A 12,143-nucleotide genomic window follows, 5' to 3' on the forward strand; every position below is an offset into this window, starting at 1 on the left:
GCAAAACAAAACAAACCAAAAAACCCCAAAACGAATTAGGCACCATCCTTGATGTCCTCCTTTTGCTTACCCCCACATTTGATCCAATACCATCTCTTGTCAATTAAATATCTAAATTATATCTACATCCAGGCGTGGTAGCTCACGCCTGTAGTCCCAGTACTTTGGGAGGCTGAGGTGGGTGGGTCACTTGAGGTCAGGGGTTCGAGACCAGCCTGGCCAACATGGTAAAACCCCATCTCTACTAAAAATACAAAAAATCAGCCAGGCGTGGTGGCGCGTGCCTGTAATCCCAGCTGCTCTGTAGGCTAAGACAGGAGAATCGCTTGAACCCGGGAGGCAGAGATTGGGTCACTGCACTCCAGCTTGGGCGACAAGAGTGAAACTCTGTCTCAAAAATAAATAAACACATAAAATCTACAATGTAATTCTTGCAATTCCACTGCCACCCTAGTAGTCTGGGTGGTCCCCAAATCTCATTTGGACAAGGGCACCCTTGAGTGGTCTCTGCTCTTTATACATACCCATCTCCACTCTCCTCATAGCACTCCAAGCTATCTTTGTCAAATGTCCCAATGCATCTCAAACAAACTCCAAACCATGACCTATTAGACAAAGTAATGTGGCCTCTGCCTACCCTTCTAACTTCATGCAACCTTGAGCCACAACGGTGTCTGTAGTTTCTTGAATATGCCATGTTCTTTCCTCCCAGCCTTGTACTTGCTGTTTTGTCTAGAAAACACCCATCCTCTACTCTTCACCAGGCTAATTCCTTGTCATTATTCAGGCCTCAAGCATCACCTCCTTTGAGAAGCCTCCTCCAGTGAAAGCAAGGCCTGTATGCTAGTTACCCTTGATCACTGCACCTGATTTGTTTCCCTGGTAGTGCATATCATCACATTACTTCATCTGATCAACTTCATGGCTGTAGTCCCAGGGCCTGGCATAACACCCTGTACACAGCTGCAGCAGGAAGGTTTCACAATTGAGACAGAATGTAAAAACAGGTAGAATTCATACAAGCAAACGATCAGATACTACTTGAGATGTAAATACTGGGAGTAAATTCACTAAAAAGGTGCCACCAGGTATTTATGTGCTCTTACGGGCTGAAGTGTGTTCTCCCTAAAATTCTTATGTTGGCTGGGTGTGGTGGCTCACGCCTGTAAAGCTAGCACTTTGGGAGGCTGTGTCAGGCAAGACTGTCTCAAACAAACAAAAAATCAAATATTGAAGTCCTGGCCCACAGTACTTCCAAATGTGACCTTATCTGGAGGCAGACATACACACAGGTAGAAACACCATATGAAGATAAAGGCAGGGATCTACAAGCCCAGGAATGCCAAAGATTGCCAGCAAAGAACCAGAAGCTAAGAGAGGCCTAGAACAGATTGTCCCTCACAGTCCTCAAAAGGAACCAACACTGCTGACACCTGACTTTGGACTTCTAGTCTCCAGAACTTTTGTCGTTTAAGCCACACTCTGTGGTACTCTGTCACAGCATCCTTAGCAAACCAACATACCTACTTCCTCAGCTAAGTCTCAGCTCCAAGAACAGGTTTGCATAAACAAAGAGAAACAATCAGAAGACTCTGGGCCTCCCCTGCTCTTAGCTAGGGTGGCAGATGTGTACAGAAATTACAGTTACTGGTTCTCACCTGATGAGCCCGGAGCAGGGCAGTCCTCCGATACATATAGTCCTCTGATTTGATCACATACACCATCTTGTAGGAATTCAGCTTGAATCTACACTCCAGCTTATCCAGACTATCCACATTCTCCATGGTCTTCTTACTGTTTCCTTCCTTCCCTTCCTTTTCCTGCTGCTCTCGACCACGCTGACATTTCCGGATCCGCCGTAGATTCCTATGGCAGAAAAGCCCTGAAAGATGAGAGCTCATCCAGACACAGATTCCCGTGACTTCCCCCAAGTGAGTTTTCTTTATTATATGCTTACATAGTACTCATCCCAATTTGTTAAATACATACAAAAATGTTCCGTTGTTTCACTGCAAAAAAAATTTCAACTGCAAAGGTACACAGAATAAAAAGTAGAAATCTTCACCCATCCCCTACTTGCCTTAGCAGATGCAGCCAGTTAAGAGTTTTAATGAGAAACTTCTGGGCCTCCGTCTGTAAATTTACACATGTAATTACCAGCTATAATTCTGCTTTGGGATTTGTTTTTAAGACAAAATAGGATCATACTATATATTCTGTCCTCAACTTTTCACTTACTGTCATGAGTATTTTTTCATTTCATGACAGATTTGTCTTATTCTCTTTAACTGCTGCAGAAAAATGTACCCTAATTTACCATTCCTTAACAGTTTATTTCAACTGAGGTTCCTCATCTGAACCACATAACAAAAAATTATTTGAATGCCTATTTTTAAAAATTCCCCCAGATGATATAAACTAGTGCCACTCTACATAGACAAGAAAGAAGATAATTCACATGAATGGATGCCCTGAGGGGTGGGAGGCTTGCTAAATCTCCTCAACATCCAGTGAAGAAAGGTTATCAGCTAGACAATTATATTGTTTCTCATAACTTGCTATTAAAAACACTGCTTCAGGTTGGCCGTTGTGGCTCATGCCTATAATCCCAGCACGTTGGGAGGCAGGTGGATTGCTTGAGCTCAGGAGTTTGTGACTAGCCTGGGCGACATGGCAAAAACCCCTTCTCTACAAAAAATAAAAAAATTAGGCAGGTGTGGTGATGTGTGCCTAGAGTCTCAGCAACTTGAGAGGTTAAGGTGGGAAGATCACTTGAGCCCAGAAGGTGGAGGTTGCAGTGAGCCAAGATCCCACCACTGTACTATAGCCTGGGAGACAGAGTCAGATACTGTCTCAAAAAAAAAAAAACCCAAAATATTGCTCTAGTGAGTATCTTTGTATACATGTATTTCTGTAGACAGCAGTTCTTTGTCCAAAGGGTCCCAAGACCCTTTTAGGAGATCTGTGAGATCAAAACTATTTTCATAATAATACTAAAATATTATTTCCCTTTTTTGCTGTGTTGACATCTGCACTGGCACCATAAACGTAATGGTGAATAAAAATGGTGGTGGCGCCAAACTGTATTTGCAATATCGAACAAATTGTTACCAAATTCCAGTATCAATCTATATACATCACTGAGCTTTTCATACAGTTGTCAAACTCTATTGGTTTATCTTGTACCATGAATAAATCCTTTTACTTCCACGATTTTGTAACCTCATGCAATTGCAATTCAAGTCTTTGAACTTCACACTGACTGCACAATGACATTAAGTGAAAAAAAGCCAGTTTCACTTAAGAAGGTTTCTGATGGGCCAGTCACAGTGGCTCACACTTATAATCCCAGCACTCTGGGAGGCTGAGGCAGGCAGACCACTTGAGGTCAGGAGTTTGAGACCAGTCTGGCCAATTGGGGGAAACGCCATCTCTAATAAGAGCACAAAAATTAGCCAGGCATGGTGGCGCGCACCTGTAATCCCAGCTACTTGAGAGGGTGAAGCAGGAGAATCACTTGAACCTGGCTGGTGGAGGTTGCAGTAAGCCAATATCATGCCACCACACTCTAGCTTGGGCAACAGTGAGACTCTGCCTCAAAAAAAAAACCAATGTTTCTGATGAAGGAGTAACATTTTTTATTAAATCCCAACCCCTCAGTTTACATATTTTTAACATGCTGAGTGATAAAATGGGAACTACATATAAAGCACTTTTGTGTGCTAAAGTACAACGGTATTTTTTTTTTTTGAGACGGAGTCTCGCTCTGTCGCCCAGGCTGGAGTGCAGTGGTCGGATCTCAGTTCACTGCAAGCTCCGCCTCCTGGGTTTACGCCATTCTCCTGCCTCAGCCTCCCGAGTAGCTGGGATTACAGGCGCCCGCCACCTCGCCCGGCTAGTGTTTTTGTATTTTTTAGTAGAGACGGGGTTTCACCGGGTTAGCCAGGATGGTCTCGATCTCCTGACCTTGTGATCCACCCGTCTCGGCCTCCCAAAGTGCTGGGATTACAGGCTTGAGCCACTGCGCCCGGCCAGTACAATGGTATTATTAAAGAAAAGTACTTGAGCAATTGCTTGAGTTGTAAGTGGATCACCATTTTTACCTGAAAGAACAACTGACTAAATATAGTCAATCTCAGCCAAGTATTTGGCAGATGTTTTCTCAAAAATGAACAAGGGAGCCTATCACTTCAAGGAAAATAATGTTGCCAATAATAAGATTAGAATTTTCAAGCAAAACTATGAATTGTGGTGAACTGGTATTAGCCACCCTGAGCTTGACAGCTTCCCAATACTTAAAGATGTGTTTGATGACCTAGTGATAGTGATATTAATCAATGTGATTTTTTTTGGAGACACTGTAAAATATATCAACATTTAGTAGGTCTGTACAACTTAGTGAGCTAATGTTTCCAAATAGCCAATTGCATAGTTACAAAATCATAGAGAAAAAAAAGATTCCTTCATGATACACATGAATGAATGTGAGAGCTCAGTGATGGATAAATTGATATTGGAATTTGGTAACACATGTGAGAGACACATGATGGATTTTGACAACTGTATGAAAAGCCCACTGATATATAAATTGATATTGCTACTAACCTTTAAGAAACTATTGGCTGGGCACGGTGGCTCACGCCTGTAATCCCAGCACTTTGGGAGGCCGAGACAGGCAGATCACGAGGTCAGGAGATTGAGACCATCCTGGCTAACATGGTGAAACCCCGTCTCTACTAAAAATACAAAAAATTAGCCAAGCGTGGTGGCAGGTGCCTGCAGTCCCAGCTACTCAGGAAGCTGAGGCAGGAGAATGGCATGAACCTGGGAGGCGGAATTTGCAGTGAGCCAAGAAAGCGCCACTGCACTCCAGTCCGGGCGACAGAGCGAGACTCCATCTCAAATTTAAAAAAAAAAAAAAAAAAGAAAGAAACTATCACTGGGGTCAGGTGCGGTGGCTCACACCTGTAATCACAGCACTTTGGGAGGCTGAGGTGGATCACCTGAGGTCAGGAGTTCAAGACCAGCCAAACCAACATGGAGAAACTCCATCTCTACTAAAAAAACAAAAACAGCTGGGCGTGGTGGCACATGCCTGTAATCCCAGCTACTTGGGAGGATGAGGCAGGAGAATTGCTTAAACCCGGAAGGCAGGGGTTGCAGTGAGCCAAGATCGCCACTGCACTCCAGCCTGGGCAACAAGAAAGAAACTCCAAAAACTAGCCAGGCGAGGTGGTGGGCGCCTGTAGTCCCAGCTACTCGGGAGGCTGAGGCAGGAGAATGGCGTAAACCCGGGAGGCGGAGCTTGCATTGAGCTGAGATCCGGCCACTGCACTCCAGCCTGGGCGACAGAGCGAGACTCCGTCTCAAAAAAAAAAAAAAAGAATGAAACTCCGTCTCAAAAACAAAAACTATCACTTGTGGTTTTGTTGTCATATCAAAGAATATCCAGTTATCTGAAGGATCTGAAAATACTCCTTTTTCCAGCTATCTGAAGGATCTGAAAATACTTTTTCCAGCTACACATTTGCGTGAGGCCAGATTTTCTTCACATATTTCAACCAAACAACATAATGCAACAGATTGAATGTAGAAGCAGACATGAGAATCCAGCTGTTCTTCTAGTAAGCCAGACATTAAACAAATTCATGAAATACAAGCAATGCCAGTCTACTCACTAATTTTTGTTTTGAATTAGCTTTTCATTAAAAAATATTATTAAAAAATATAATGGGATATATATATATATATATATATATATATATATATATATATATATTTTTTTTTTTTTTTTTTTTTTTAATTTTTTTAATTTTTTTTTGAGGCAAAGTCTCGCTTGGTTACCCAGGCTGGAGTGCTGTGGTGTGATCTCCACTCACTGCAAACTCTACCTTCCAAGTTCAAGCGATTCTCCTGCCTCAGTCTCCCGAGCAGCTGGGACTACAGGCGCCCGCCACCACACCCAGCTAATTTTTTGTATTTTTAGTAGAGACGGGTTTCACTGTGTTAGCCAGGATGGTCTCGATCTCCTGATCTCGTGATCCACCGCCTCGGCCTCCCAAAGTGCTGGAATTACAGGCGTGAGCCACAACGCCCGACCCAATATTGTTATTTTTCAAATGAATTAAAGATTGAAAACATTTCTTTGTTTTTATTTCTAACTTGGTAAATATTACCAGTATAATCCATATAAACAAAAGCTTTTGGAGAACACATGCTCTAAGAGTGTAAGGGGTCTCAAGGCCAGTAAGATGAGCCCCTTAGCTGTCAGACAAATCATTAAAAACTGAAATTCTGCAGGGAAGGTTCCATACACTTCAACTATCCTGCCACCAGAACGATTATATCAATTTCTTTTTTCTCACAGTACATAAATGTGCCTCCTTCCTCATATACTGGTGAGAGACACATGATGACAGGTTTATTGTAGTATGTTATTAGCATGGAGCCTGTTTTGTTGAGAGGAACCTGACACAGAGCAACTGCTCAAATGTGTTAAATGATTCCATGAATGGAGAACCTGGCAGGGCCCATTTTTCTGGTACCCCTTTGCCCATGTCCTCATTAGGACTCAATAAGTCTAATAACACTGGGATGATACTTTCTTGGAAACCTAAGACATAAGATTTCAATTCAAAACTTTTAGGAAGGAAGAAAGCCATTCTACCCATTTTATACTTCTTAAACTCTGTTATCATATACTTGGAGGATCAGTATCACAATCTGCCTATATACAGAGGGAACATTTTTAAAATTCTGTGCAGAAAAGAGTTAATGTAGCAGGCCTAAGACTGCTATTCTTTGAAAAGCCTGCTTATAAAAGTTGGCCCTTGGCTAGGGGCTGGGATCTTGGATTTTGGGCAATGTTCTATCATTCCTTAAATCATGTAAGTGTCACACTGTACCTAAACTATCTGTACAAACTCTATAGCTTATGCTGAAAACCTGCTTTCTTTCTGAGAGTTTGGGATTTTGGTACATGCTAGACATACAGTGCTTAGATAACTAGATATCAATAAAAATCCTGGCATAGTCTCTAATGAGCTGCCCTGGTAAGACAGCATTTTACATGTGTTGTCACACTCATTGTTGGAAGAATTAAGAGTGTCCTGTGTGACTCCACTGGGAGAGGATTCTAGGAAGCTTGCACCTGGATTCCTCTAGCTTTGCCACAGGCACCTTTTCCCTTTGCTGATTTTGCTTTGCATCTTCTTGCTGCACTGTATCAGTTTGACTATATGCAGAGTCCTGTGAGTCCTCTTCCATCGAACCATGGAGACTCTGACACACATTGCCATCCAAAGTAGGGAGGTTATTGTTGATTCTCTGTAAGTCTCACCTCCCGGATGCTTTGACACATGCTCCAGGTAAGCCCATGTTGTGACAGCCATATAAACCTTGAATTAGCATCCCCAGCAGACAGAACAAATGAATAAAATATATGAAAGCCAAGAACGTGAAAGTCATTTAATTCTCCATTCCTAAATCACACACAGTACGGACTGCTGACAAATGACATGGCTCACTCACCTGGGGAGAAATACTGGTTTCTGTGCTAGATGTTCACGAAGCTCAGGAGAGGTAGTATCTGAATTCATGTATCGCTCCACGTAGTCTGACCAGCGCTAAGATGGCAAACACAAAATACAGGTAGAAGGAAATAACAAAAACAGCTCGTAACGCATTGGGTACTCTAGTAAATTCTATGACTACAATGCCCCAAATTCATAAATTTCAAGATCAAAAAAGTCCCTTTCTATAAAGACATGATTGTTAGTAGGTACTGGAACACAGATTAAAAATTCTGTTAGCCAGTAATACTGTTAAGTTTCTCTGAGGTGCTAAGGTTATCGGAAGTCATAAACAGGTAGAAGCTGGCTCACTGACAAGTTTCATTTCCCCACAGAGGATTTTGTTAAAGAACAAAATTTACAGTGGCAAATGTGTGAAAGTTTCCTTCACATTACAATCTAGATTTCTGACATCACTTTAAAAAACAAAAAGATCTGCCAACAAGCCAACATTCCCACCAAACAGGTCATCCCACATGTCCCCCGCAACATCATACATATGGCCTGCATCTCCCGTGTACATTATATGCCATAACTAATTATGATAATCACACCTGTCTATTCAGGGGTTGAAAACTCTGTGCTTTATCAGTCCAATATAAAGTAAACATGACCCAAAGAATCCAGATGACATGAGAAAGACAGTACCTCATTTGTTGTTTTTTATACTTTAGGAAAAAACAGGAAAGCTGCCAACCATAAGACTTACTTAGAGGAGATAGCTTTACTAAGTGCAAGATGAGGTTAACATCTATAACCAGGCAGCCCTTCTCTTCAGCTAAAGACATGGCTGGATTGACTTGTACTTTAAGCATCCAGGTCCTGACCCTTAAACAGGCCTAAGGTGCCTTGGCCTTTTGGCAGACACGGTCACTAGACAGACTCTCAAGACACGCCAGCTCTGCTTGGCACCTGGGGTGTGTGATGCACTTGCTCATACCTCTGCTTCCACAGGGTCATCCGAATTCTCCTCTTCTGTGTCCAGAAGCTCAATAGTCAGCTGGACCTGGCCTTGGCTCTGAATAAACATAAGCTGCAAATAAGAAACCTAAGCGTAAACAAAAGACCGTCTCTATAGCTATAATCTATCTTCTCAAGGAAATGAGATATGCAGAGGCAATAAACTTAGTAAACTTTGCTCCAACTGAAGAGATGAGGAAGATACTGGATCTTGGGAGGCCAGTGATAAAGGCAAAAGTCTACACTTACTACAAGTAAAATGAAATATGTTAAAGAAAAAAGTACCATTTCATGTTTCAAACTTCTAGAATTCGCTAACATAATAATCAATGCCAGTAAGAATGTTTTACAAAACAAATATTTTGTTAGAAAGAAACATGGCACATGTAGCCAGAACCAAAAAATGTCAATGCTCTGTCCATTGATAATCCCACTTCTAGGACATAATAGACAAGGTAACTATCAGAATCACATGGAGAAGATCAGAGCCTGGAAGGAAACCTGAGAATTTTTTATTTCAACTTTCTTCATTTTACAGAAACAAAACTGAAATTCAGAGAGTTCTGGTTTCTCAACGCACACCACTAGTCAATAAACACATAGAGTCAGAAGCTAGATCTAGCTCAGTGTTCTTTTAAAGCTTTAAAAAATGATCTCTACTAGTAAAGCTTACAACCTGACAATAACATAACATATATACACAAATACAGTTACTTCCAAAATAGATTTCGGGGGATGGGGGGCAGACCCTGCATTTTTACAATTTATAATTTTAAGAATTGCAAAATCTGTCTCCAGTATTCATAATAGGATGTCATTAACCAATCCCCACAGTGGGTTGGACGTCTAGGTTGTTTCCAACTATCTGCTTTTATAATTATCCATTATAATGGTGAAAAATTGGAAACAACCTAAATGTCCAATAATACAGGCATTAATTCTCTAAAAAGTGAATATCAAATAGCCATAAAAAAGACATTAAAGACCCAGAAGTATTGCTAATTGATCAAAAATACATTAAAGACCATTTCAGGTCAGATGCAGTGGCTCACACCTGTAATCCCAGCACTTTAGGAGGCTGAAGCGGGCAGATCAGTTGAGGCCAGGAGTCTGAGACAAGCCTGGCCAACATGGCAAAACCACATCTCTACTAAAAGTACAAAAATTAGGCAGGGTGCAGTGGCTCATGCCTGTAATCCCAGCACTTTGGGAGGGCAAGGAGGGCAGATCACCTGAGGTCAGGAGTTCAAAACCAGCCTGACCAACATGGTGAAACCCTGTCTCTACTAAAAATACATACACACACACAAAAGCTGGCCATGGTGGCACGTGTCTGTAACCCCAGCTACTCAGGAGGCTGAGGCAGGAGAACTGCTTGAACCCAGGAGGCAGAGGTTGCAGTAAGCTGAGATAGCACCACTGGACTCCAAGCCTGGGCAACAAGAGTGAGCCTCCAACTCGGGGGGGCGGGGAAAAAGACCATTTTGTCCAGTATAAACTCTTTCAAAATATATACTCAAGCATAGAGAAGTCAGAAGCATAGAGATGTCATCAATGATAATTTCAGGAAAGAATTCTAAGGTGACTTTTTTTGGTTATCTGTATTTTATTTTCCTTTTTATTTTTTGGGGACAGAAAATGCTTGCTCTGTCACCCAGGCTGGGGTGCAGTGACGCGATCAGGGCTTACTGTAGCCTCGACCTCCCAGGCTCAAGCAATCCTTCTACCTCATTCTCCCGAGTAGCTAAGAGTATAGGTGCACGCTACCACGCTGGACTAATTTTTGTATTCTTGTATTTCTTGCAGAGATGCCGTTTTGCCATGTTGCCCAAGCTGGTCTCAACTGATCCGCCCACCTCAGCCTCCCAGTGTGCTGGGATTACAAGTGTGAGCCATGTGTGCCGGGCCTATTTTTTTCTTTCTATAATGATCATGACCATGGATTTCATGTACCAACATTTTTCTAACAATAATATTTACAAAGCATACTATGAAAAATGTTCAGAGAAAAAGAATACAAAATTGTAAAAATCATATATAACTAGTTTTGTTTTTTTTTTTCTTTTTTTTAAAGGCAGGAAAGAAACAAAGAAGATTGTCCACGAAGACAATCACTTCTACTTTGTATTTCTCTGGTGAACTCATTAAAAGTTCCAGGAGTAGAATCACAGGTCAACGTACCCTGGCTTTAACTTCTGGTTCAGAGAATCCTAACAACTTACATTGTCACCAGCAAGTTCTTTGACTACCTGAACAACTCTCACCTTAAAGCAATTCTCATCTGACATTAGCTGCTCAGCTTTCCGCTGATACGTTGACTCCAGGAGGCTCCTTGAGTTCTGTGTGTTCAGCTGGCCTCCAGTGGCCCCATTATTATTTTCTGCCAGGTAAAGGTCAGTCACCTGCACACAGATCTCATCACTCACGATATGCTGCAGCTGGAATCAAACAAAGGCAAGATGTTAGTGAACACAGAAAACATTTCTCCACTATACAGTCAACGTTCCTTTGACTGATCTAGTCACTCAACTCAAAAAAAGGTTTTTTTTTTTGCGGGGGGGAGCTGGCAATTTTAGAAAATTAATCACACAAACTGTATCACACCACTGTATCATTTTCTTGGAGAATAATCAAGCCAAGATTTTCAGCCGTATCAGTGGTCCATGGTAAAACTTTCATATCTACTTAAAATAAAAACCATAGAGAACTCAGGATAATTGTACTATTTAAAATTCTAAGGATCTTTAATTTTCTATAGGTCATATTTTTATTGCATTTTAAAATCATTTACAATTTGCTTTCATACATATTTTCTCTCATTTGATCCTCACAACTGCCCTGGAAAGCAGGCTGGAGAGAGTTGGGGACAGTTAGGAGACAAATTTACACAATGCATCAGAAAGGTGGCTCACGTCTGTAATCCCAGCACTTTGGGAGGCTGAGGTGGGCCCATCACCTGAGGTCAGGAGTTCAAAACCAGCCTGGCTAACGTGGCGAAACCCCAGCTCTACTAATAAATACACAAATAGCCCGATGTAGTGGCAGGTGCCTGTAATCCCAGCTACTCGGGAGGCTGGGGCAGGAGAATCGCCTGAACCTGATAGGTAGAGATTGCAGTGAGCCGAGACTGCACCACTGCAAAGCTCACCATGAGCTGGGGTGAGGAAGGGAGCCTTGGAGAATCATGAATGTAATATCTATGTTTTTATTCCCAGCCCAACTACAAAGCCTGAAACTCATTAAGTATTTAAGAAATAGCTGCTGAATTACTGCCTGGGGTGCTCAGCTGAAGAAGCAGGGTTGGGACTAAAAGTCAAGGTTCCTGACTCCTATAGCCTAATACTTTTCCAAACACACCACCTATTTTTCTATATCTGATAGAAAGTATAGGGCTTACATTGTACATAATGTTAACTCACTTTCCATACAGGCCAATCATGACTGACTATCCAGTACTTCTGTGACAATCTTAGGAAACTAATGACTAGAAAGTTGAAGCTTTCAGAGTTCCCATTCTCATGTCATGCTATTTCTATTTTGAAATAAAAATTCTTCCAAATGAAACTTTATCACCAAAATGACAGAAGTGAAAAATAGATACAAGAAGAAAGC

General features: G+C 41.7%; 1 protein-coding gene across 3 annotated transcripts in view; it reads right to left on the reverse strand.

Moving 5' to 3' along the window:
- The window catches only part of SIN3A (SIN3 transcription regulator family member A), an 87,413-nt gene that overhangs the window by 4,700 nt on the left and 70,570 nt on the right, over window positions 1-12,143 (reverse strand). For all 3 annotated transcript variants that reach the window (XM_031668485.1, XM_031668484.1, XM_031668483.1), the window contains exons 17-20: window positions 10,796-10,969; window positions 8,512-8,604; window positions 7,531-7,625; window positions 1,659-1,866 (exon numbers count right to left, since the gene is read on the reverse strand). In XM_031668485.1, the coding sequence (XP_031524345.1) occupies window positions 1,659-1,866; window positions 7,531-7,625; window positions 8,512-8,604; window positions 10,796-10,969 (570 nt within the window). The remainder of the gene's footprint in view (window positions 1-1,658; window positions 1,867-7,530; window positions 7,626-8,511; window positions 8,605-10,795; window positions 10,970-12,143) is intronic.

This window comes from Papio anubis, chromosome 7 (genome assembly GCF_008728515.1).
Source record: "Papio anubis isolate 15944 chromosome 7, Panubis1.0, whole genome shotgun sequence".
In the NCBI taxonomy this organism is placed as follows: domain Eukaryota; kingdom Metazoa; phylum Chordata; class Mammalia; order Primates; family Cercopithecidae; genus Papio; species Papio anubis.